This window comes from Camelina sativa, chromosome 4 (assembly GCF_030686135.1).
Source record: "Camelina sativa cultivar CO46 ecotype springtype chromosome 4, ASM3068613v1".
Taxonomy (NCBI): domain Eukaryota; kingdom Viridiplantae; phylum Streptophyta; class Magnoliopsida; order Brassicales; family Brassicaceae; genus Camelina; species Camelina sativa.
This window is the reverse complement of record NC_141883.1, coordinates 10,206,168-10,227,376: the sequence shown is the minus strand read 5'-3', so window position 1 is coordinate 10,227,376 and position 21,209 is coordinate 10,206,168. Positions and strand designations below refer to the sequence as shown.

Genomic DNA, 21,209 nt, shown 5'->3' with positions numbered 1-21,209 from the left:
CCACGTACTCTCTTGATTTTCATTTTTGCTTCCATATGTTAATTTGTATTAAGGAGGTTAATCAATCTATATTTCCCTCTTCCTTCATATTAATCTTAACGTGTTTGCATAAGCTAGCTAGTCCTTACATGTGCTTATTATTTTGTACTACGTACTGTTACTTGTAACTCTATAGCACAAACGCATGTGAGTGGCTTTGGCTTCGTTTGGTAGCCCAATAGAATTTATCTTCTTGGAAAAATTTCACATAAAAAAGCAATTGTAAACACTTACAAAAGACCTACATCCATGGATATTATTCACTTCCAAAAGACCTACATCCATGGATATTTCCCTCTTGCTTCATGTTAATCTTAACGTGTTTGCATAAGCTAGTCCTTACATGTCCTTTTTTTATATACGTACTGTGTTAGTTGTAAGTTGTAACTCTATAGCACAATTCATGTGAGACGTGGCTTTGGCTTCGTTTGGTAGCCCAATAGAATTTATCTTCATGGAAAAATTTCACATAAAAAAAGCAAATTGTAAACACTTACAATAGACCTACATCCATGAATATTATTCACTGAAGGAAAAAGAAAAACAGAATGATTCACAATTTTACAGATTTGTCGATTAATAATTTTCTCTTTCTTGTATAATCAACTTAAATTTTACAAATTTAATCAAGTTGAGCTTTCCTTGAACAACCCTTTAATCATCATCTCCAAATCTTCAACAGTATAAGCAATAAACGGCTCTCCACGCCTCCCATTTATCTCTGGCGACTCCTTCAATTTTCTGATGAAATTCAAGTACGCCGGAGACACAATTCCGTTAACGGAGCTTCTTAACTCCTCCCTCAATTGCCCATCAGACACAACCCACTGAGACTGCACCTTACACACCTCATCGAACTGTGCTTTGAACAATCTAAGGTTCTCTACCAACTTAAGATACGGAGCCTCAGTCCTAAGCAATCCCACCACTTGGTTCCACGAGCTCCTTCGGTAATTAGAATGGTACTGCCTCAGTTTCGCCGTCTGCTTCACAATCCAATCTTCTCCTAGGATCGAACCGAGCTCGTTATCAGTCACCTTATCGAGAATATACTTGCCATTGTTCATCATGAACAAGAAGCACAAAGACGGATCACGGTAAGTTCTTTTCTTGCCTTCCAAGTTACTCTCTAACAACTCCAAAACCCATCTGAGTTGCACAGACAAAGCACTCGTATTATCTGGTCCTGCTTCGTTCCCAGTCTGTTCAAGGATCTGCTCCAACGACTGCCGCGATTTACACGCCGCACGCAGATAATTCATCACGTACCGTGTAATAGGGTGAATCCCACCGCCAGGAAACGCGGTTTTGGGAGGGTCACGACGGATCAAATTCTCGAGCTCCATAAATATCCCTCTAACCGCCTCCCCTAACCGTTTATGAATCGCGACCGCCTCATGCCTTAGCGGCAAACAGTATCTATCCGAGAATAACGTTTCCATCTTAGGAATTAGGTCTTGCATCGTTTCGTATAAATCCATAACCTTAAACAAACGTTCAGGTAAACGGCTCCCTAACGCAATCGCGTCTGCGAAATTCAGAAGCTGTGTGGTCGTTCCACGACAAACTTCCATGAAAGAGAGATCAGTTACAGAGGAAACAGAGAGATCAGAGAAAACGCGGTCGCAGAGAAGACGCTCGCTAGGGAAGAAAACGCGGAACACCAAAGTAACAGCTTTGATCCAACGGTCGATTTCGTCTTCAAGATCTTGCCATGGAGTGTCTTGAACTTGCTCCATACTTAGTCCTCTGAGATGCAACCTCGACAAACTCTCCTCTAGAAACTCTCTCCGTCGACTGCTGTACACTCTTGAACACTCTTTCCCAAATCCACCCGCGACCATTCGCACAGCGATCGCGTTTAGATCGCCAATAACGCTAGATTGTAACGCCTCAATCACGATTTTGTAATCGGTGACCGGGCGGGCGATTATTACCTATTTCAGTATGAAATCAAAATTGTAAACCGGTTTTGTCTAATTCTAATTACAAATTAAATTAAATTGGAAATTACTTAATTACCCCGTAGTTTGTGTCGTTGTCTTCTCCTTCGCCGGAGAAGTCATCGTCGTCCGAGTCAAACGAGTCAGGGGCACGGTCCATTACAAAACCAAACTCTTCCTGAAGCCTAAACATCACTTGTTGAATCAAATCATCGGAACGGGAGAGACAGACGGCGACGGAATTATCACCGGCCATGGATCTCAATCCTCCGGCAATCGCAATTAGCTCGTCAACAGAGTCGAGGAAGGTGCGAGAGTCAACGGGATCGGACCAGATGGGGCGATCTTCAACGATGTAGCTAGAGATCTGTCTCTCTAAGGAGTTAAGTGATCGGTCAAGGTTATGAAGGTTAGCGCCGCCGCGGGATGGGGTGGGTCGAGGATCGCCGCCGCCGCGGTTTCCGGAAGCGCCATAGCCAGAGAGAATCTGTAAAATATCTCCGGCGGCGCTAGGATCCTTGCCGAGGGCTCTGGCGATGTCTCTGGCGGCGGCGTAAAGATTCTCGTCACCGGCTTGAGCCATGGATGGGAATTAATAAATATTTAGGGGGAAATTATGGAATTGGGTGAATAAAGACGAAACAAACAACACATAGAAGACGAAGAAGACTATAATAATTATATGGACAAGTCTTCGGAACTACCATGTCTGACGACTTAGACGCGGGAACCATGTCTGACTTAGTTGTGTGTTTTCTCTTCTGTTTGTATTTTAATGGTATCTGTGTATTTTCATATTGCCTCAACCACGACTTTGTCTTCGTTTCTATTTTTTGTTTTGTTTTCTTCTGTCTGGTTTTGTGTTTCCAGAACGTGAACGCTTTTTACCGACCGCGTTATGCGTTCTGCGTTTGTTCAATACCCTCCAAAATCAAGAACTGGTTTAAATTAGAATCGTGGAAATTGGGTTATGGGCCAATGACTTCGTCAAGTTGAATTTTCAGCGTTGGGCCCAAAAATCCCTTATAGTAAAGAATCCCTAATTACAAGTAATCAATGATTAGTCTAGTTGTTGCACCAAATCAACTTTGTTGCTCCTCCGTGCTGACTTTACTAGTTCCACATTCTATTTTCATACTATTTATTTATGTTTAACAGAAATGTCCACTAACTAATAACTAACTCACTCAAAGCTCTGTTGCTTCCCCCTTTAGTCCCAGTGTGTGTATATATATATATATCTCATTCCTTTTCCTCAGTACTCGAAAACCAGAGAGCTTCAACTCTACGATATGAAGTCTCAGAATCCAACAAATCTCGGACGAGTCTCTATAATTTTAGTTCTTGCTTGTTGCACTTTGCTTGCTTCAGCTGAACTTCACGTCCGTGAATTCGTGGTAAGTTAAAGCTTCCTTCACTTGGTTAATATCTCTTTCAAATGTTTTAATCACGACCATGGTTTGAATCAACGTGACCTAGATCGAGGCAAAACCAGTGAAGAGGCTGTGCAGAACTCACCAGACCATCACCGTGAATGGTCAGTTCCCGGGTCCAACACTCGAGGTTAGAAACGGTGACTCGCTAGCCATCACGGTCATCAACAGAGCTCGTTACAACATCAGTCTCCACTGGTAAACAAAAATATTCAATCAGCTCATTTTTTGGTAGATAACTTGTCATTCAAGAAACAACCATTTTGATCAATGCTCTGTTTTGGGGGACAGGCATGGAATCCGACAGCTGCGAAACCCGTGGGCTGATGGACCAGAGTACATAACTCAATGTCCAATCCAGCCGGGACAAAGCTACACATATAGAATCAAGATCGAAGACCAAGAAGGTACACTTTGGTGGCACGCTCATAGCCATTGGCTTCGAGCCACCGTCTATGGAGCTCTCATCATTTACCCTCGTCTCGGTTCTCCTTACCCTTTCTCTATGCCTAAACGTGACATCCCTATAATTCTCGGTAATTTCATGAAAACTTTACACTTTATATATACGGAGTACAAGTTTAAATTCATGAATATAAGTATATTAATTAGTATTTGAAGAGAACAGGGGAATGGTGGGATAGAAACCCTATGGATGTTCTGAGGTTAGCCCAATTCACAGGAGCAGCACCAAACGTATCAGACGCTTACACCATCAATGGCCAACCCGGCGATCTCTACCGCTGCTCTAAACCCGAGACCGTCCGGTTTCCTATTGTCCCTGGCGAGACGGTTCAGCTTCGTCTCATCAACGCCGCCCTGAACCAAGAACTCTTCTTCACAGTTGCCAACCACCAGCTCACCGTGGTCGAGGTAGATTCTGCTTACACTAAGCCTTTCACCACAAACGTTGTCATGCTCGGTCCAGGTCAGACCACAAACGTCCTAATAACCGCTAATCAACGCCCGGGCCGCTATTACATGGCTGCACGAGCCTACAATAGCGCAAACGCTCCCTTTGACAACACCACCACAACTGCTATTTTAGAATACGTTAACGCACCTCGTGGACGCGGTCAGGTCACACCCGTTTTCCCAGTATTGCCAGGGTTCAATGACACCGCTACTGCAACAGCTTTTGTCAACCGTTTGCGGTACTGGAAGAGAGCTCCAGTACCACTCCAGATCGACGAGAATCTATTTTTCGCAGTTGGGTTAGGACTAATAAACTGCACCAACCCGAACAGTCCGCGATGCCAGGGGCCAAACGGGACGCGGTTTGCTGCAAGCATGAACAACGTCTCATTCGTTCTTCCTCGGACTAACTCGGTGATGCAAGCTTATTACCAAGGAATCCCCGGGATTATAACCGCAGATTTCCCGCCGGTTCCTCCTGTTCAATTCGACTACACAGGAAACGTAAGCCGTGGACTTTGGCAACCCGTAAAGGCCACAAAGGCTTACAAGCTTAAGTACAAGGCCAATGTTCAGATTGTGTTGCAGGACACGAGCATTGTCACACCCGAGAACCATCCTATGCATCTTCATGGGTACCAGTTTTATGTTGTCGGGTCGGGTTTTGGGAATTTTGACCCGAATAGAGATCCGGCTAGCTTCAATCTGTTTGACCCACCGGAGAGGAATACTATTGGAACCCCTCCCGGTGGATGGGTGGCCATCCGATTCGTTGCTGACAATCCAGGTGAATTGATAATGCTTTAATCTTTGATTAGACGCTCTAATAAATATATATTAGTCCACTTGTATTTTTGTTTCTTCTGACAAGTATTTCTAATAAAATTGTTGTAGGAGCTTGGTTTATGCATTGTCACATTGACTCACATCTAGGATGGGGTCTGGCGATGGTTTTCCTAGTTGAGAATGGAGTCGGTCAGCTCCAGTCGGTGCAGCCTCCGCCATTGGATCTCCCAAGATGCTAAATATGCATGGTCGCTCGATTTTTAATTTGATAAAACATATCTATCTCATGTTTGTCTCGTTTTATAGGTTATGTGGGTTTATCTTCTTAATCAGAAAGCTTCTTTCTGCGTGTCTATTGAGAGGAGTTAAAAATGTGTATATCATTTGAAATTAATGTACTCGTCCGTCTTTCCTGGTTATGATTGTACTAGACTGCTTTTTTTGTTTCCCAGATAACACGTTCACGTCAGGACCTCAGACCCCAACCTAAAAACGATTTGGAAGTTACATTAAATTTTGAAAAGAAAAGGACTAAAAAATAAAAATAAAACGAAAGTAAAATAACTTGGAAAAGAAAAATAAATGGGATATTGGAGTATATTATTTGTCATTCTGTTATAAACCATGTTTAAATTTATATTTTAATACAGGTGCTCCAACATTTAATATTTAATCCTTAACAAAAATTATTTTAAAGCTTATTTTATTGCAGATTTTTTTGTTTTAAAGCAGTGTTCAAGAAAGCGGTCTAGGCGGTCGCCTAGGCGCCGTCTAGGCGCTAGGCGCTCAGCAGACGCCTAGACGACCGCTTAGACCGTCTAAAATCACATAATATTATTTTATTGTATATTTTTTATTTTTAATTACATATATTAAAAATTTTAAGTTTATATTTATATAAATGTTAATATGTTATTAATCTAAACTAAATAAATATATTTTTACTAATTTTAGTTTATGATTTATTATTATCTATTTCTTCTAACATATATTTTTACATAATTTTACATATAATATTATATATATAATGTTAGTATTGTAAACGCCTAAACCGCCTTAAAACGCCTAAAATTCCGACTAGGCGTTCTAGGCGCTAGGCGCTGGGTCACCGCCCACATACCGCCTAGCGCTTTCTTGAACACTGTTTTAAAGGTGTTTTTTTGGTGAATACTAAATAGTAAATAATATATTCTTGGAGACTTTTTTTTATTAAAACAGACCATCCTTTTTCTTTTTGTTTTTCGCTTTGTGGTTGCCCTTTTATTTTATTAAAAAACAAAAAGAAGAAAAAAAAACAAAATTTGAGAGGAAAAAACCTCAGCCAGTAGATATGATAAAGAAGGATTTGATTACTCAGGCATGCATTTGGAGACAAGTCACAAATTTGAGACCAGACGAACACAAATGTTAACTGATTTCTTCAAACTTCTGGTGGATCATTGCTTCTCCACCTCAAATGGCTTCTCTTTACCTCAATTCCTTACTCCCGCTTCCTCCTAATTCTCATCCCCAGAAACTTATCGAACCTTCTTCTTCTTCCTCTTTGTTGAGCACTTCCAATTGTAACGAAGTTTCTCTGAAGCCGATTGTCATCAATGGAGACCCACCCACTTTCGTCTCTGCTCCTTCTCGCCGTATTATCGCAGGTTCTTCACCTAATATATGTGAAAGTTTCAATCTTTTTTTGTTAAAAACGACAACAAAAACTAAGTTGTGGATATGCTCTCTCTCACAGTTGGAGACCTTCACGGCGATTTGGGTAAAGCCAGAGATGCACTTCAGATGGGCGGCGTCTTGAGCTCCGATGGACGTGACCAGTGGATCGGCCAAGACACTGTATGTCTTCACTTAACCACATTTGATGACTCTAGTGGAACAACAGAGTTACAGTTTCTGATACATTAGTTGATAGTTTGGTTTTGATTTGCCTGTCAGCAGTTATAGTGGGATATGTCTTATACTGCTTCATATCTTTTGGGTTGAGTCCTTATGAGTTTGAGTTCATAACTGAATTTAATATATGAAACAAACAGGTACTAGTTCAGGTAGGAGATATACTGGACCGTGGTGATGATGAAATTGCAATACTTTCTTTGTTAAGATCACTTGATGTTCAGGCCAAGGCTAACGGTGGAGCTGTTTTCCAGGTTTTGAATGTTATCATACTTGAATTTGATTAGTATGTGTTAGCAACTTGTGCACATTTTGATTTACTAAGAGTAATTATTAATTTTGTCCCATTTTGAAGGTTAATGGGAACCATGAGACGATGAATGTTGAAGGGGATTTCAGATATGTCGATGCGAGAGCATTTGATGAATGTACAGATTTTATTGACTACTTGCAAGACTATGGTCAAGACTGGGACAAAGCGTTTACTAATTGGATTTCTGAGTCAAGACAATGGAAAGAAGATAGGAGAAGTTCTCAAACCTATTGGGATCAATGGAATGTAGTAAAGGTACTTCATTTTTTGCTGTGTCCTTTTCTGAGTCTTCTAAAGTTTCTCTACTTGCCTGTTAAACAAAAAGCCTTTGGAAACTATTTAGGACAGAGGCAAAAGGGAGTGATTGCAAGGTCGATTCTTTTCAGACCAGGTGGTCGATTAGCATGTGAACTGGCTCGTCACGGAGTTGTTCTCCGCATTAATAATTGGGTCTTCTGCCATGGTGGTCTCCTTCCTCACCATGGTAAGGAAAAGCTGTCTATCTCAGTTGTCTCAGTGTTGAGAGATGTGTTTTTTTTTTTGGATTTCATCATGCTTAATTATGATGTACTTGTGCAGTTGCATATGGCGTAGAGAGGATAAATAGAGAAGTGTCTGCTTGGATGAGAAGTGCTGCTAACTATGAAGACAGTCCTCAGATGCCGTTCATTGCCACTCGTGGATATGACAGTGTGGTCTGGAGCCGACTTTACTCAGGAGAGACTTCTGAACTAGCGGAATATCAAATTGAGCAGGCAAGTTGAAATTGAATTAACAAAATCTCAAAACCACTAACACAACAGGAATCATTATCAGCTTGGACTAATGTGATTCCTGGCTTCTTTTCTTATCAGGTAAATAAAATTCTTCAGGACACTCTTGAAGCTGTCGGTGCCAAGGCAATGGTGGTCGGGCATACTCCCCAGTTATCAGGAGTTAACTGGTACATTTATCGAACTCTCTCCCAAAAACTTGTGATAAATATTAATCAAAAGATCCAGACAGTTCTATAATGGAATATGGGATTTCTCTTGTTAGTGAATATGGTTGCGGCATATGGAGAATTGATGTGGGAATGTCCAGTGGTGTTCTTGACTCTAGACCAGAGGTACTTAAACAATCTTGGTTCTTGACTCGTCGCCATTTTAAGTCTCTGTTACATGTATTCTCAGAGATGATGACTGACACTAATGTTGTTTCTTCAGGTTCTAGAGATAAGAGGGGACAAAGCTAGAGTCATACGGAGCAACAGGGACACATTTCATGAACTTCAAGTTGCAGATTACATATAAAAAAGCTTTGAAAGACAAGGAAAAACAGACTCTCATGTTCAAGATTCAAACTTATAGCCATATTTCTTATGATAAACAAAAAAAAAAAAGGCAGCAGAAGCTTAAGAAAAGACCCCATATGAGAAACAGATGCAGTTGAATGAGGCCAGACTTTGAACTCTATGTATGTATGTATGTGTATATATACAAGTATGTGAGTCGTCAGAAACATACTAAGTAAAGGGTTTGTATAGCAAAAACACTGGTTAGTGTTACTTTGAAAAATAGTCTATTACCAAACCATATGTGGATTCTGTTTTGAAATCTCTGGTTTTGTATTTGAATGTTTAAATTCACATTGAGAAAGATATTGAACAGCAAGCAAAGTACTGAATTTGATAATCCAGGAGAAAAGAAATAAAATAACAACAGAGTTAAAGTTATTGAGAAGTGGATCTCAATCTTCGAAGCTGATCAATCCAACGATCCTCATTAACATCGGAAGCCCAATCAGGAGCCGTTCCAGGGAACGAGATTGCTCGCATTGCCTCCATAACCCTAACGGCATTCTCCTCAATCAACGGCGATCTTCTACGCCGTTCGTCCTCTTCAAACGCTCTACGGACCTCCGATTCCGTCTCCGTCTCCGCCTCTTCTTCGCTCTCTGCGTCTGCGTTTATACTAATAGAAGAGATTCTTTCCTCTGTTTCCGGAATCATACAATGGCCGTTGGAGAGGCCGTGGCTGAAGCCATCTCTGCCGCCGATCGGATGATAACTGTCTTCCTCATCGCTCCCGTCGTCATTGGCGTTTTCTAGATCGACGGCTGAGATCGGTTCGTAATAGTCCTGTGAATCGTCGACGGAATTAGCATCTGAATCGCTCCCGGCGTTGTTGTTGTTCTCTGCAAATAACGCATCCAGCTAACTAATTAAGCTAATCAGAATTCCAAAAAATCCACAGAGATAATTGGAGAGAGATAGAGAGAGTAAAACAAATCTGTTATCAGAAGAAGAACCTTCCATATGATCACTAGAAGCGACGTAGAGAGAGTAGCTTCTTTTCCGGCAACTCGAGACGGAAACGTATTATGTCGGCGGTGAAGAAGAGGAAAGCTACTAAGTTGACTCCGGTTCTAGTAAATGGTCCTTTAATCCAAGCCCATATTAAATATTGATGGGCTTTTTTAGGCCCAAGAAATAGCCGAATGCTTCAGCCACGCCCTTTGTTTGTATTCGAATGATTTAATTTATAGGAGCAAAATTAAGTTTTAATTTAGGAGAAAAATTAGTTGGAAAAAAAAAGGAGAGAGCTCAGGAGGGTGGCTTATACATCTGAGAAATCAGAAGAATGCGAAGGACCCAACCAACGCGGATGCCAATTTCATCACAGCTCATGCACCAGCCGGGAATCGAACCCGGGTCTGTACCGTGGCAGGGTACTATTCTACCACTAGACCACTGGTGCTTTTTGTTAGTCTATGTATATTTATATTAATAATTGTTCTGCGTATCCGTTTGCTTTTCAAAGTCTTGGATCTTCTTGAATCAAAACTAAGTTGAAAAAAAAGGAGAGAGCTCAGGAGTGTGGCGAGTACACCTGGGAAATCAGAAGATTGCGAAGGACCCAACCAACGCTGAAGCCAATATCATCACAGCTCATGCACCAGCCGGGAATCGAACCCGGGTCTGTACCGTGGCAGGGTACTATTCTACCACTAGACCACTGGTGCTTCTTGTCTATCTAGTTAATAACTAATTATTACCAATATTACATTTTGTCTTTGTCTTTGTCTTTGTCTTTGTCTTTGTATTTGTCTTTGTCTTTGTCACAAGAAAACGACGAGGCAGCTCGATACAGCGGGACAGAGATGCCCAGGCATGTATGTCGTTGGAAAGTCTACTACTGTATGTGTAGTGTATGTTTTGTTAAGTTATTTATTGGAAGGTTTGGAAGGAACATAGTTTTTGTACAACTTTTACCAAAATTTCTCGACGACAACATCATCGACAAGCTCGCTCGACAAATATAATCTAACATAACAGTAGTAGAAAACTAGAAAACCTGACAAAACTAGTTTTACAAACAATAATAGAGAAAAAACAAGATCCTCAATCGCCTAACCCTTTTGTCTTTTTTTTTTTTTTTCAGGCAGTGTTTGAATCGCCATTCAAGTCATGAAAGAAAGATTTGACCCCTTCGTAAGTGGACCAACAGATTGCTGCAGCAGGAGCATGAAAGAGCATTCTCGGTAGCCATCCCCTTAGAAGTCCTCTGTATCCGTCTTTCTTCACTATCGTTCTCAGTACATCGCTAATCGAACCACTAGTGAAGCGGTCGCATCCACACACACCCTGCACATCACCACAACATACTATTTGAGGCCATATCTCACACATTCTAAAGCAAAAAAAATTGCATCTGATCCCTCCTCATCACATCACATTTGAAACGAAACAAATTGAAAAACATATCTCCTACACACTCTCTGTAAATGCTAGAGTAATAATAGTAATAATAGCACAAGTCGTGCCACAGTAAGACTGAATTAGTGATATCTCAACTGGGAAATTTCATTGCCTGAAACCATAAAACACACTCTACCTCAAACCAGAAACCTACTGGTAGAAACATTGAAAACCAGATAACTACTCAACTTTCAACATAGATTGTCAAACCTTGAGAAACTTAAACCGCAACTATAAAACTATGTTGCAGCTCTAGCACACGATGACCATCTGCCAATAGTCTGATAGCTCTTTTTACACAAACCTCTATTTACAACATACACCATCTAACCACTAAAGGTGAAACAAATCCATCTAAGAAGCTTTAGACATTCACATATATTCAAAATCCTACACACGAGTACAAGTTTCGAGACTTAAAGCATCATCTAAAGAAATCGTTCTGCAGCACTGCACATATCAAGAAGCATAACCCATCTATGGTTTATTCCAATCCAAAACTATACAAATAAGAGACAAAGAGCAAACATTCCTAGAGAGAAAGAATCATCATTCACCTGACATTGCAACTGCGTCTTGACAACATCAAGCGGCGTAGTCACAGCAGCTGCCAATCCACCAGCAGCAGCTCCAGCAGTGGCATGAACCAACCAACCTTCCTCATCACTAACCCTTTCAGGAGAAAACTCCATCAACCCCTTCTTAGCCGCCTCGTAAGTCGCAAAGTGAACAGCAGTAAAAGGCGCGTTCATCAAAACCGTCGTCCTATAAGAAGCATAGAAGGCACCAAACCCTTCCTCACGCATTACCCTCTTGACACAATCCCAAACTCCTTTATAAGTCCCTTCACCCATCTGCAACCTCTGCTTCACCATATCCATGGGAGTCAAAACAGCATCGCTCGATATAGTCGCGAACACGCCGGAGATCGCATGAGCGGCGGAGTTGTTCTGATTCCCTCCTGCGGATAAAAACTTCTTCGAAACCTCGTAGAAGGAGAAGTAAACGGCGTGAGCAGGTCCAGCGCCGAGACCCATAGCCCAAATCCCTCGGTACAGAGCTGAAGGTCCTTCCTTTTGGACTATCGAACGGAAAGCTTGCCGGATTCCGACGGGTTTCAACGGACATGGCCGGAGCGCTTGCATATGGGTCTTCACTGTATCGACGGGAAACATCGCCATGTGTTCGACGGAACCAGCGATGGAACCGGCGATCATAAATTGCCAGAATTTAAGGCCGTCGTGAGCGGTTTCATGTTTAAAATCCGGTGATGGAGAGACTTGCCGGAGATCTGGTTCCTGGAATTTGGGAGCGGTTGTTGCCTCTGTAGCCATTTAGGGGTTTTGGTCGTAGATCAGGAGGCGGCTGAGATTTTATAAACCTTTTGACAAAAGAAAAAGTAGGGTTTTTGCGGAATGGGTTGGAGAAAAATTAGACCAAATCGGAATAGTGAAATCACCGACGAAGAGAGACGGCGGTGAAAACAGGCGTGATGTGGGAGGGGAGAGATTGGTGTGGTGGACTACATTATCTCACCATGTCATATAGTTTTTGTTTTTTTTTTTGTTTTTTATTTTGGGTTACCAAGTACCAACCACCCTTGTTGTCGTCTAAAGGTTTGAACTTTCTTCCACAATTTTTTTAATTTCAGGTGGAAAAATTCGAACCGGAACTATGTTTGACTTTAATTGGTTGATGAGAGAGAGAAATAAATTTTTGAACAATAGCTCAAACGGAACAAGAACAAAAACCATACAACACAACTACCGTTCAATGTTTTGTAACTATTTTGGTAATCATCATCGTTTACTTCTTTCTCACCTCTAGGAAAGTTTTATCACTTTCTATCATCACCCAATCGAAGCTTTCTTTTGTTTAGTTTTACTTTGGTTTACTTTCTCTTTTATGAACTGACCGCCAAGAAAAGTTATCGGCAATATCTACACATAAATGTCTGATTAAAAGTTCTTTGCATTAGTATCTTTACTGATCAACATTACAAACAGTTTGGAGCTCTTTTTTTGGCTACATATATATACGATGCATGATTGACAACATATTTGCCAAAGGCTCGTCGAGGCTACTGTTTGCTATTAGCCGGCTCGTCGGGAGAGTTGTTCCTGAAATGTGCTCTCAAAGATCTTGTCAGCATTTCCCACCTCGAATCCATCGCGTCGGTGTGACTCTCGTATCTGCGTTTTGTAGGTTTTGTAAGTGTCAATTCAAAATGTTTTGTATATCATCATATCATACTATGCCTGGTAACTAAGAGTTCTCTAGGCAAATGGGAAGCACAAGAACGCATCAATACACAGTAAGCGGATTCTGGTATCACTTACCTCGCTTTCAGGTACATTTTGGTATTGGGGAAGCACAAGGCGTTCAGCAAATTCAATGTATGAACAAGGGATAGACTTGGTGACACCATCAGCGAACTTGAAAGAAATTGAATCTGCTACAGTTGAGCTTTGCAGCAAACCACCATCAGGGCTAACTGAAAAAAAGAAATTAAAAGATATGTGTCACTCATTGTAAACCCAATTAGCTAAAAATCTAATCTTTCTTTTAATCAAGGAGTTAAGATTCGTTCTGAAACCTTTCAGGACTCCTCCTTCAGAATTCAACTTGACACCTTTTTCTTCTAGGAACTGATTGAGCTTCTTAATTTTGTTTAGATGAGATTTAAGCCGATGGACAGAAATCGTTACATGGTTAAGTGCATAGCCATTGACAAGGGTCCATGCTGCATATTCACTTTCCCTGTAGATCAATTTAGCCCAACACACCTTCAGTTAGGAGTCACTACTCTAGCTTAATCTGAAAAAAACAGGATAATTAAGGAAGGTCATGTACCTAGCCAATTGCTCAAACTCAGAAGACAGAGGCTTTTCCCAAGTTAAGGTACCCAAAGCACTAGAAAGAGCAGCATACTTTTTCCCATTGGGCGATGCTTGAGTGTACTTTCTGATCACATCCTAGAAACAAGAGAAATTGAAGCTCATAACACAAACAACCATCTACGATCAAACCAATGACAGTGTATAATTTACCTGAGTCTGTGAACTCATCTGATCCACAAGGAGCTCTGAGATAAAAACTCTTGGTAAAGGACCGTTAACACCGCTTCCACCAGGAATAGCAGAAACATCAGGAGGTGCAAACCACAAAGCTCTAAGCTTTTTGGCTGGAAATTTCAGCTCATCCATCGGAGTATACCCATAGTCAAGGAAAAAGCTTGCAAGCGAGTCAATCCCATAACCACCAACCTAAACACATTTCAACAAACAGAGTCCAATAGTGAGTAACTTAACTTTGTCAAAAAAAAGTTTTAAACTTTGAGACTGTACTTAACTAAGTGTATGATCCCAGTTCTTTGAAGCAGCCAAAACAAAGAGAGGTTTAAGGAAACTATACCCCAAACGTTCTAAAAGCGAGATGGTCATAGCAAAGTTGGTCGCCATCAACGGATCGAACAAGTTCCAAGACGGATTTAGGCGTCGGGTTCCGATTTAGGTAAACTGTTTCCATCTGCCCTAAGACACTTCTGAAGAAAGATTCAGCAACCTGATTCAAGTTGTGAAAATACCAAAGTTATGCACCCACGAGCCAAAAGCATCAAGTCGTCAAAAACAAAGTTTCGACATATAAAGCAAAAAGAACGAACCTTTGAAGACGATCCGTGAGAATCATTGTTTGATGACATCGAGGAGTCTCTTACAGAAGCAGAGATAACAGAGAGATTGCGTTTTCCGGCGGAGGGGAGCCGAATGAGAGATCTAGCAGAGTTGGAAACAGAGAGTGTCGATCGTAACGAAGTAGGAAAAGATCGATGGAGAGAGGCTTTAATGGCGGAGGAGTGGAGTGAAATCATGGTGGAGAAGTTGAGATAGTTGGTTTTGTCGCCGGAAAGCGTTTGATGATGAGTGAGAAAGCACTGATCATATTAATGGAGCTTTCGTAATCATCTTCTTCTCTCATACTAGAGAGAGCCGTGTCGTATTAGATACTCTACCATCTGACTAGACGTGGCGATATTATCATTGCGATTAGTTTAGTATTTCTTTTGGTTGACATTATTAAATTTGTTGGTTATCATTGCGATTAGTTTAGTATAAGTAACTTTCATTGGATAATCTGTAAATTTGTTGGTTATCATATACGAAGTACGAGGTTCTTTTTACTCTTTGTGGACCAATCTTACTAGATTTACCATAATAGCTTCGGTTTAGTTGTGGTTTGGGATGGTCAATAGTTAATGGGCTTTTCATCTATTATTTGGGCTCTTTTAGATATGACCGGTTTCCTAGTGGGCTTCTGATGAGCTATTAAAAAAAAAAAGGAAAAAAGTTCGACTTTAGCAGTCATAAGTTTGAACAGTAACTTGGAAGTGTTTCCAACATTCCATCACCACTTGTTACACGACACTATCAAAAACCAAAACAAAGAATCTAGTGATATTTATGTTTCAAGTATGTATGTTTATCCTCAAAGTTTTTATCAATTCCATATTTTTGGTTCAGGGTTATAAATTTATAATAGTCATTAGTAGGCATGTGTATGCTAATGATGGAATCATGCAATATGGGAAATTGACGGTAGTTTTGAAGATCAATACATATCAGAAAGAAACGTGGTAGTTGATATTGTAGTTGGTCCCGACAGAGGAGGAGTAGAGTAGCCTACTTACACATGTGGTGTGGTGAACCCTTTTTTAGCCTTACAACCCCACCAATTCGGCAAACACTTGCCATATACGTCCTCTTCATGTAATCTTAAAGATATTTTTGCGCATCTCTTCTTTTCTTCTTTGTCAATAAGATATTTTCATTTCAATATGACAAAGTTGTAAAAGTCGATAATGATATATCAGAACTACAAATACTAATAATAACAGAAATAAAGTCACAACCAAGGTTGGAGATATTTTTCTTCCAGATATTTCTTTTTCCCTTTTTAAGTCTCCCTTTTCACGAACCGTCCCTACAAATAATTCAAAAGATTTCCAAGAAATTTCGTCAGAAAAAAAATATATGAAGTTAGGCTTCCCTAGCACGCACAAAATTAGTATTAGAGCATGAATGAAAACTAAATAAATACTGTATACTACTTAAAAATGAGTTATGGTTAAAGACTTGAAGAGTGTAGGAGTAAGAAGGAATAAGAAAGAAACCTTAAAACGAGGTCGTTTATCAGCGTTGAGTTTTCGGACTTGATACCTTAGAGCATGTTTATCGGCGGTATGTAAGGGGTTTTTAGGGGGGTTTCAAGTTGTTTTTGGACAAAAAATAAATCAGAAAGGAAAAAAAAACTGAAGAGATCCTCTTATATAACAGCCTCTCTTCGGGTTTAAGAGACGGCACGTGTCTCTCTTTGGTTGGACGAGAGAATTGGGAAGGTTCATTTTTTTTTTTTTTCGCGATTAATTTTTTGGTTTCTCTCTTTCTCTCGTTCTTTCTTTCTTTCTCTCTTCCTCTCTGCGTGTTGCGATAAAATTCTCGATCCGAGAAAGGAAGTTCCGATGAATCGGAGGTTAAAGAATCAATGGAGTGTTGGGTCGGAGGCTTTTTCAATCGGCGGAGATCTAATCAGAGGCGACGGTAGGGCAGGCGATTTGAATCGTCATGGAGATAGTATCAGAGGATAATTGAAGGAGAAGGCGATTCAGTGGGAAGAGGGTGGATGAATTCGATTGAGAGTGTAAGTATCTCAGTACAATAGTATGATTAGGTATAACTGTTAGGATTATTTGATTTTGGATCGCAAATTAGGGTTTTTGATGTTTGTTTGAGAAATTGGGATTTTGGTGTGTTTGTGTTTCGATTGATAATTGAGGCTTTAAATGGATTAGGGATTTTGGTGTGTTTGTGTTTGGGATTTTGGTGTGTTTGTGTTCGATTGATAACCTGCAGCTGTTTCGCGTGGAAGCCCACAGGCCTGGGTGTTGTTGTTTAGTAACCAAGCCATCATTTAGGTTGTGTTGTTTAGTAACCAAACCTGAAGGCAGCAGCAAAGAAGAGGATGAAGAAGTACTTCCCCCTCTGTTTTCCCGAGTTCAGAGAGTGGAGAAGAGAATCAAAGACCGGAAAAGAGGACGATCCGTGTGCTGTACAAAGTGTGGAGGAGTAGGACATAACAAGTCTACTTGCAAAGAGGATTGATCATCGACGGCCTGCTTCTGCTCACTACATTTGTACAGAGGTTTGCAATGTTCTTCATAGATTTTGTTGGAACTGCAAGAACTTTAAATTAATTATTGTTTTGGATACAATACCATTTCTGGTCTTCTAACAGTTAGCTGTTTGACTGCAGCCACATTTTCTGTAATCTTACTGAATCATCTGCAGTGATGCTTTACAATGTAATTTGGTGTGCCTCATCCATAAACTGTGATAATACATGATCGTGTATATAACTCTTGACGCGTAATCTTCAAATAACTAATTCTGATAGTCCAAAATGCTTTCATCCCGCAAGCCCAACTTCAACTATGACGTCAAACGTGTACTTGTGTGGGAGAAATATCCTTCTTAGAAAGCTCTATGTCTCTCTCCCTAGTTTATCTACCGAAAGTCTTTTATATGAAAGCAACTTAACTGAATTCCTAGAACTCACCATATCATTTCATAAATTTACCAAGTCGTGTACCTATATAGTTATATATAAGAAGACGTACGCACAGCCCATGGTCCCCATCCCATAAATCAAACAGTTTAATTGTAGGCACACTTCCAACACCCAGAGCTTCAGAAGTTGACTACACGCTTCTAACACCCAGGCCTTTATGTGTCGCTACTATGCTCAAGAATCGGAAGGATGTTCGTGATAAGAAAAAAAATAAATGCTTGCAAAATGATTTGGTTGATAATATTTGGGCCAAATTTGAAGCTAATTAGTATTATAATTAATCAATCTCTCCATTTATAAATTGCACTTTTGTTGTAATATGTATTAATGTTTTATTATGTTTTGTATGTTTGAAAATTAATAATAATGGAATATTTCTTTAATTTTATAAAATTTAAAAATTTTTACACATTTATACCACTTCTATTCTATTTAAAATTTTAAAATTTTTAAAAACAATATTTTCAAAAATAAGAGACCCAAAATAAGAAGCTACCAATAAAAGAGAAAATTTTATCTAAGAGATCATGAGTTCTTATATTCCAAACAGTACACAATTAATTCATAAAAAATTTAAGAACTCCCCTTATATGAACCCCCCAATAAACTTGCTCTTATCTTCTTAGAGAAGAGTCTACTCTGTCGTTTCTCTTTGTACCTTAACACACTTGCTTCTCTTTTCATGTTTCTCTCTTCCTCTATCACTGGTACTTCTCCCCTCTGCATACGCTTTTAAATCATTAGTATTAATTAAATCACTAGTTATAACTTGCAAAACAAGTAAAGGATTCACACAAAAACTAACATAAAAGGAATTGGCTGGAGATGAAGTATCTGTCCACAGAGGTTTCTGGTGATCAGACCAAGCATCGATAACTTCTTGATGGTTCAGATTCAGCTTCAGACCCAACTCTTTGTCTTCATAATCCGTAGCCTTATTGTCCCAAAGCCCGAAACTTGAGCCTTCTTGATCAGTACTCAAGCTTTTTTCTTCTTCCCCTGTATCTTCATCCTCGTCTTCTCCCCAAAAATCCCATTTGAGTTCGTGAGAGCAGCTTAAACTGTCAATGGTGATGTCGAATATGCTGTCGAAATCATCTATAGAATGGTCTTGAGAGAGAGCATTAACAGACTCGAAGGTTAAAGAAGGTAGAAGATCTTCTTCTTCTTTCTTTGGCAACCTTTGTGTATCCATAGAACTCTTATCTTTTTTCTCTCACTCTTTTTTTTTTTTTTTTTTTTTCCTTCACTCTAAAATGTTTTTTCTTTGTAAATCCGTCACCATACGAAAAATTATATATAGATACAATATTTACAAAGGTAGGTGTTTCTTTCTTTAACACTTTTTATATGTGATGGAATTGATACGACGTTGCATCTTATCCCAAAAGTGGTGGGAAAAATCGCAAGCTGATTGGTTGTGAGAGTCCAGCTTGGAACCAATTGTGGGACCTTCTTACTGGTCCTTTGGCTCTCACCAGAGACCATTTCACCCATGTGTTTCTTCTCTATACTATACTAGTTGCCGAGTCCTAACCTCCTAGGGGCTAGGAGAGAGAGAGTGAGAGCTATAATATGAATTCTGAAAAGTATTCAAAATATCTACTACGTAAACACTTGTGTTGTGTAGCATATATACAAGGAAATATTTAATATTACTAAGAAGAGAATAAGTTTTATGGCAAACTTATTATTAGATCATGATTTCTTGAATGGTTGAATATAGTCTACTTCCCTTCGAATGTCGTAAAGGTTGTAGCATCAATTGCGTCATACACAGCGTGAATCTGGTTCTGTATCTCGGATCATCTGAATGGTACGGAGATCTTCCAACATTCGTTGGTTACGCTTCTTGATTCCTTCTCTGAACAAGTTGCTACCTGTGCAGTCTGGATTTTTAGTGTGTTGAGTCTGCCTGTTTCGTATCCTCACTTCCTTGCTTCTCAAGTACTCTGCACCTTGTGCCTGAACTGTTTGTGAATTGAGAAGTATTCAGAACGATCAGTCACTTTCTAAGTAACAAACCGTTAAAAGTTTCTATCCATTCCGAACCGATGGATCCACATAATAGTTGGTAATAGTCAATTTATAAATCATCAATCTTTCCAACCAGAAGACCAACATATCTTCAAACAAAAATTGAATGACACGAAGAAAGCAATAAGAAAAACTCAGAACTCTGTTTCAAGCAATGAACATCACTTACAGAAGACACTTTATCAATGAATGTACCTGAACGTGAAGATGTTAACGAGGCAGCTGAATCCCTTAGTCTCCTTACTTTCTCAGAAGCATCAAATATTTCAGAAAACTCTTCCGATTTAGATTCAATAAGACTATCCTTCTTAAGGCTCAATAGCGCATTTTCAGAAGCCTAAAAAAGCCATCACAATGTCATAGTAAGAATAATTCAAAAGCAAAATAAGAAAATATACTCCACAAAAGAGAAAAGCACAACCAATGGAAAAGAACCAAACTGATATGTACATCCATGTGGAACACAAAATACCATATTCCCATGTATCCAACAGTTGACCAAATTGGTAAAACAACATTCTGATCATCCAAGCATGAACTTGTTAACAATCACCTAGTTACTTATCACTTCCGATTGAGCATTTCAAGAATCTCCAAACCTTCCTCTCTTATATGAATTCCTCACACTATTACTAAAAAGCAAAGAGCTCACAGAGTAAATTTACCTTTCCTGCAATAGAAGGGAATCCATTTTCCAAAGATTGAACAGCAAATTTGGACCATTCTGAATGTGAAACCCTTAACCACAAACAGCTAGGAGACTTGAGATCCCTCAAATTCAATGCCTCATACCTCATAGCCAAACAACTCTACTCAAGATAATAACAACATCAAATTAGTAATTCTAGAAAAGAGCACTAATCAAATTAGCAAATCTTCAATAGTTTCGAACTTATATCAAATCTACGAGGACAAGAATACGAACCTCCAAATCACCGATAAGAGCAAAAGCACGAGCGAAGAATTCAAGTACGGAGAGCTTTGCAACGATCGATTCTCCAGAGAGCTCACCGAATATAGCAGCCGATTCAGATCTCATGAAATCTCCCAATCGGGATCTAATCTCTGAATACGATTTCACATTCATTGCGACTAGAGACAACTCGAGAATCCGAAGAGACTCTTCGTCGAACCTGCAAAATCAATGTGAAAAAAACCCCAGTTTTCTGAGCCACAACATCACCAAAGAGAAATTGAGAGTTTCAGATGATTCGGATGAATCGAACAAAGGACCTCCTCTCTTGTATCCGATTGAGAAAGAGATAAGTCTCATCAACGGTCATCTTTCCCCAGAGAGAACTTGTGGCGGGTGTCAAATCTTTACCGGTGTTTCGAATTTCCGATGTAACTAACTTTATGGTTTGAATTTTATGGCGGATTGTTAGTTTTGACGGCGCAGTTTAAGAATTAACAATGGGCTGTAACCCATCAGTAAATTATAGGCCCATTAAGGTCAAAACGATGTCATTTAATGACAGTCACCTATT

At 39.8% G+C, this 21,209-nt stretch overlaps 8 protein-coding genes, 1 long non-coding RNA gene and 4 other non-coding genes across 14 annotated transcripts; 3 read left to right on the top strand and 10 right to left on the bottom strand.

Moving 5' to 3' along the window:
- Positions 1 to 490: 490 nt before the first annotated feature.
- On the bottom strand, positions 491 to 2,906 carry LOC147945684 (exocyst complex component EXO70B2-like). The gene is made up of 2 exons (XM_087510126.1): positions 2,062 to 2,906; positions 491 to 1,976 (listed from the first exon to the last, which is right to left on the bottom strand). The coding sequence occupies exons 1-2, from the start codon at positions 2,563 to 2,565 to the stop codon at positions 666 to 668; spliced, it is 1,815 nt and encodes a 604-aa protein (XP_087366252.1). The 5' UTR covers positions 2,566 to 2,906; the 3' UTR covers positions 491 to 665.
- A 321-nt stretch (positions 2,907 to 3,227) lies between these two features.
- LOC147945683 (laccase-3-like) lies at positions 3,228 to 5,535 on the top strand. Its single transcript, XM_087510125.1, has 5 exons — positions 3,228 to 3,379; positions 3,462 to 3,613; positions 3,707 to 3,951; positions 4,044 to 5,117; positions 5,225 to 5,535. Exons 1-5 carry the CDS (start codon positions 3,275 to 3,277, stop codon positions 5,353 to 5,355), a joined length of 1,707 nt encoding a protein of 568 aa, XP_087366251.1. The 5' UTR covers positions 3,228 to 3,274; the 3' UTR covers positions 5,356 to 5,535.
- A 797-nt stretch (positions 5,536 to 6,332) lies between these two features.
- On the top strand, positions 6,333 to 8,992 carry LOC104754865 (shewanella-like protein phosphatase 1). Of its 2 annotated transcripts, XM_010477152.2 has the most exons (9): positions 6,333 to 6,762; positions 6,852 to 6,952; positions 7,150 to 7,263; positions 7,365 to 7,577; positions 7,671 to 7,806; positions 7,902 to 8,077; positions 8,177 to 8,265; positions 8,361 to 8,430; positions 8,528 to 8,992. In XM_010477152.2, exons 1-9 carry the CDS (start codon positions 6,573 to 6,575, stop codon positions 8,612 to 8,614), a joined length of 1,176 nt encoding a protein of 391 aa, XP_010475454.1. In that variant the 5' UTR covers positions 6,333 to 6,572; the 3' UTR covers positions 8,615 to 8,992. The 2 variants fall into 2 exon arrangements, 1 of the variants encoding a protein (XP_010475454.1); XR_015596693.1 differs by lacking the exons at positions 8,361 to 8,430; positions 8,528 to 8,992 and having other exon boundaries at positions 6,334 to 6,762; positions 7,666 to 7,806.
- LOC147945682 (uncharacterized) lies at positions 8,908 to 9,817 on the bottom strand. Its single transcript, XM_087510123.1, has 2 exons — positions 9,612 to 9,817; positions 8,908 to 9,497 (listed from the first exon to the last, which is right to left on the bottom strand). Exons 1-2 carry the CDS (start codon positions 9,616 to 9,618, stop codon positions 9,034 to 9,036), a joined length of 471 nt encoding a protein of 156 aa, XP_087366249.1. The 5' UTR covers positions 9,619 to 9,817; the 3' UTR covers positions 8,908 to 9,033.
- Positions 9,818 to 9,902: 85 nt separating this feature from the next.
- On the bottom strand, positions 9,903 to 9,988 carry LOC147945681 (small nucleolar RNA snoR114). The gene has a single exon (XR_015597975.1). It is a non-coding gene; the product is annotated as a small nucleolar RNA snoR114 (small nucleolar RNA).
- Position 9,989: 1 nt separating this feature from the next.
- On the bottom strand, positions 9,990 to 10,060 carry TRNAG-GCC (transfer RNA glycine (anticodon GCC)). The gene has a single exon. It is a non-coding gene; the product is annotated as a tRNA-Gly (tRNA).
- Positions 10,061 to 10,167: 107 nt separating this feature from the next.
- LOC147945679 (small nucleolar RNA snoR114) lies at positions 10,168 to 10,253 on the bottom strand. Its single transcript, XR_015597976.1, has one exon. It is a non-coding gene; the product is annotated as a small nucleolar RNA snoR114 (small nucleolar RNA).
- A 1-nt stretch (position 10,254) lies between these two features.
- On the bottom strand, positions 10,255 to 10,325 carry TRNAG-GCC (transfer RNA glycine (anticodon GCC)). The gene has a single exon. It is a non-coding gene; the product is annotated as a tRNA-Gly (tRNA).
- A 191-nt stretch (positions 10,326 to 10,516) lies between these two features.
- Positions 10,517 to 12,806, bottom strand: LOC147945677 (uncharacterized). Its single transcript, XM_087510122.1, has 2 exons — positions 11,619 to 12,806; positions 10,517 to 10,947 (listed from the first exon to the last, which is right to left on the bottom strand). Exons 1-2 carry the CDS (start codon positions 12,393 to 12,395, stop codon positions 10,741 to 10,743), a joined length of 984 nt encoding a protein of 327 aa, XP_087366248.1. The 5' UTR covers positions 12,396 to 12,806; the 3' UTR covers positions 10,517 to 10,740.
- A 210-nt stretch (positions 12,807 to 13,016) lies between these two features.
- LOC147945676 (2-oxoadipate dioxygenase/decarboxylase, chloroplastic) lies at positions 13,017 to 15,148 on the bottom strand. Its single transcript, XM_087510121.1, has 7 exons — positions 14,726 to 15,148; positions 14,476 to 14,625; positions 14,112 to 14,327; positions 13,915 to 14,036; positions 13,658 to 13,821; positions 13,401 to 13,555; positions 13,017 to 13,253 (listed from the first exon to the last, which is right to left on the bottom strand). Exons 1-7 carry the CDS (start codon positions 14,930 to 14,932, stop codon positions 13,155 to 13,157), a joined length of 1,113 nt encoding a protein of 370 aa, XP_087366247.1. The 5' UTR covers positions 14,933 to 15,148; the 3' UTR covers positions 13,017 to 13,154.
- A 748-nt stretch (positions 15,149 to 15,896) lies between these two features.
- LOC147945674 (zinc finger protein CONSTANS-LIKE 6-like) lies at positions 15,897 to 18,919 on the bottom strand. Its single transcript, XM_087510120.1, has 4 exons — positions 18,491 to 18,919; positions 18,303 to 18,405; positions 16,232 to 16,281; positions 15,897 to 16,041 (listed from the first exon to the last, which is right to left on the bottom strand). The coding sequence occupies exons 1-4, from the start codon at positions 18,878 to 18,880 to the stop codon at positions 16,015 to 16,017; spliced, it is 570 nt and encodes a 189-aa protein (XP_087366246.1). The 5' UTR covers positions 18,881 to 18,919; the 3' UTR covers positions 15,897 to 16,014.
- On the top strand, positions 16,442 to 17,473 carry LOC147945675 (uncharacterized). Its single transcript, XR_015596691.1, has 2 exons — positions 16,442 to 16,758; positions 16,910 to 17,473. It is a non-coding gene; the product is annotated as an uncharacterized LOC147945675 (long non-coding RNA).
- Positions 18,920 to 19,269: 350 nt separating the features above from the next.
- LOC147945673 (protein DOUBLE-STRAND BREAK FORMATION-like) lies at positions 19,270 to 21,040 on the bottom strand. Its single transcript, XM_087510118.1, has 5 exons — positions 20,956 to 21,040; positions 20,648 to 20,855; positions 20,388 to 20,531; positions 19,918 to 20,059; positions 19,270 to 19,655 (listed from the first exon to the last, which is right to left on the bottom strand). The coding sequence occupies exons 1-5, from the start codon at positions 21,003 to 21,005 to the stop codon at positions 19,456 to 19,458; spliced, it is 744 nt and encodes a 247-aa protein (XP_087366244.1). The 5' UTR covers positions 21,006 to 21,040; the 3' UTR covers positions 19,270 to 19,455.
- Positions 21,041 to 21,209: the final 169 nt, after the last annotated feature.

What these genes read in the sequence shown, in the direction of transcription:
- LOC147945684 (XM_087510126.1), bottom strand. Translation starts at nt 2,565, where the DNA reads ATGGCTCAAGCCGGTGACGAGAATCTTTACGCCGCCGCCAGAGACATC. An exon ending in ACAACGACACAAACTACGGG is followed by an intron (nt 1,977 to 2,061) that starts GTAATTAAGTAA and finishes ATACTGAAATAG; the next exon opens with GTAATAATCGCCCGCCCGGT.
- LOC147945683 (XM_087510125.1), top strand. Translation starts at nt 3,275, where the DNA reads ATGAAGTCTCAGAATCCAACAAATCTCGGACGAGTCTCTATAATTTTA. An exon ending in TACAACATCAGTCTCCACTG is followed by an intron (nt 3,614 to 3,706) that starts GTAAACAAAAAT and finishes TTTGGGGGACAG; the next exon opens with GCATGGAATCCGACAGCTGC. An exon ending in TGACATCCCTATAATTCTCG is followed by an intron (nt 3,952 to 4,043) that starts GTAATTTCATGA and finishes TGAAGAGAACAG; the next exon opens with GGGAATGGTGGGATAGAAAC.
- LOC104754865 (XM_010477152.2), top strand. Translation starts at nt 6,573, where the DNA reads ATGGCTTCTCTTTACCTCAATTCCTTACTCCCGCTTCCTCCTAATTCT. An exon ending in TTCTCGCCGTATTATCGCAG is followed by an intron (nt 6,763 to 6,851) that starts GTTCTTCACCTA and finishes TCTCTCTCACAG; the next exon opens with TTGGAGACCTTCACGGCGAT. An exon ending in TGGTCTCCTTCCTCACCATG is followed by an intron (nt 7,807 to 7,901) that starts GTAAGGAAAAGC and finishes GTACTTGTGCAG; the next exon opens with TTGCATATGGCGTAGAGAGG.
- LOC147945677 (XM_087510122.1), bottom strand. Translation starts at nt 12,395, where the DNA reads ATGGCTACAGAGGCAACAACCGCTCCCAAATTCCAGGAACCAGATCTC. An exon ending in AGACGCAGTTGCAATGTCAG is followed by an intron (nt 10,948 to 11,618) that starts GTGAATGATGAT and finishes GGTGATGTGCAG; the next exon opens with GGTGTGTGTGGATGCGACCG.
- LOC147945676 (XM_087510121.1), bottom strand. Translation starts at nt 14,932, where the DNA reads ATGATTTCACTCCACTCCTCCGCCATTAAAGCCTCTCTCCATCGATCT. An exon ending in AGATGAGTTCACAGACTCAG is followed by an intron (nt 14,037 to 14,111) that starts GTAAATTATACA and finishes TCTTGTTTCTAG; the next exon opens with GATGTGATCAGAAAGTACAC. An exon ending in GAGTTTGAGCAATTGGCTAG is followed by an intron (nt 13,822 to 13,914) that starts GTACATGACCTT and finishes ATTGATCTACAG; the next exon opens with GGAAAGTGAATATGCAGCAT.
- LOC147945674 (XM_087510120.1), bottom strand. Translation starts at nt 18,880, where the DNA reads ATGGATACACAAAGGTTGCCAAAGAAAGAAGAAGAAGATCTTCTACCT. An exon ending in CTCCAGCCAATTCCTTTTAT is followed by an intron (nt 18,406 to 18,490) that starts GTTAGTTTTTGT and finishes AAGCGTATGCAG; the next exon opens with AGGGGAGAAGTACCAGTGAT. An exon ending in TAGACTCTTCTCTAAGAAGA is followed by an intron (nt 16,282 to 18,302) that starts TAAGAGCAAGTT and finishes ATAAACATGCTC; the next exon opens with TAAGGTATCAAGTCCGAAAA.
- LOC147945673 (XM_087510118.1), bottom strand. Translation starts at nt 21,005, where the DNA reads ATGACCGTTGATGAGACTTATCTCTTTCTCAATCGGATACAAGAGAGG. An exon ending in TCCCTTCTATTGCAGGAAAG is followed by an intron (nt 20,060 to 20,387) that starts GTAAATTTACTC and finishes TGGCTTTTTTAG; the next exon opens with GCTTCTGAAAATGCGCTATT. An exon ending in GTTAACATCTTCACGTTCAG is followed by an intron (nt 19,656 to 19,917) that starts GTACATTCATTG and finishes ATTCACAAACAG; the next exon opens with TTCAGGCACAAGGTGCAGAG.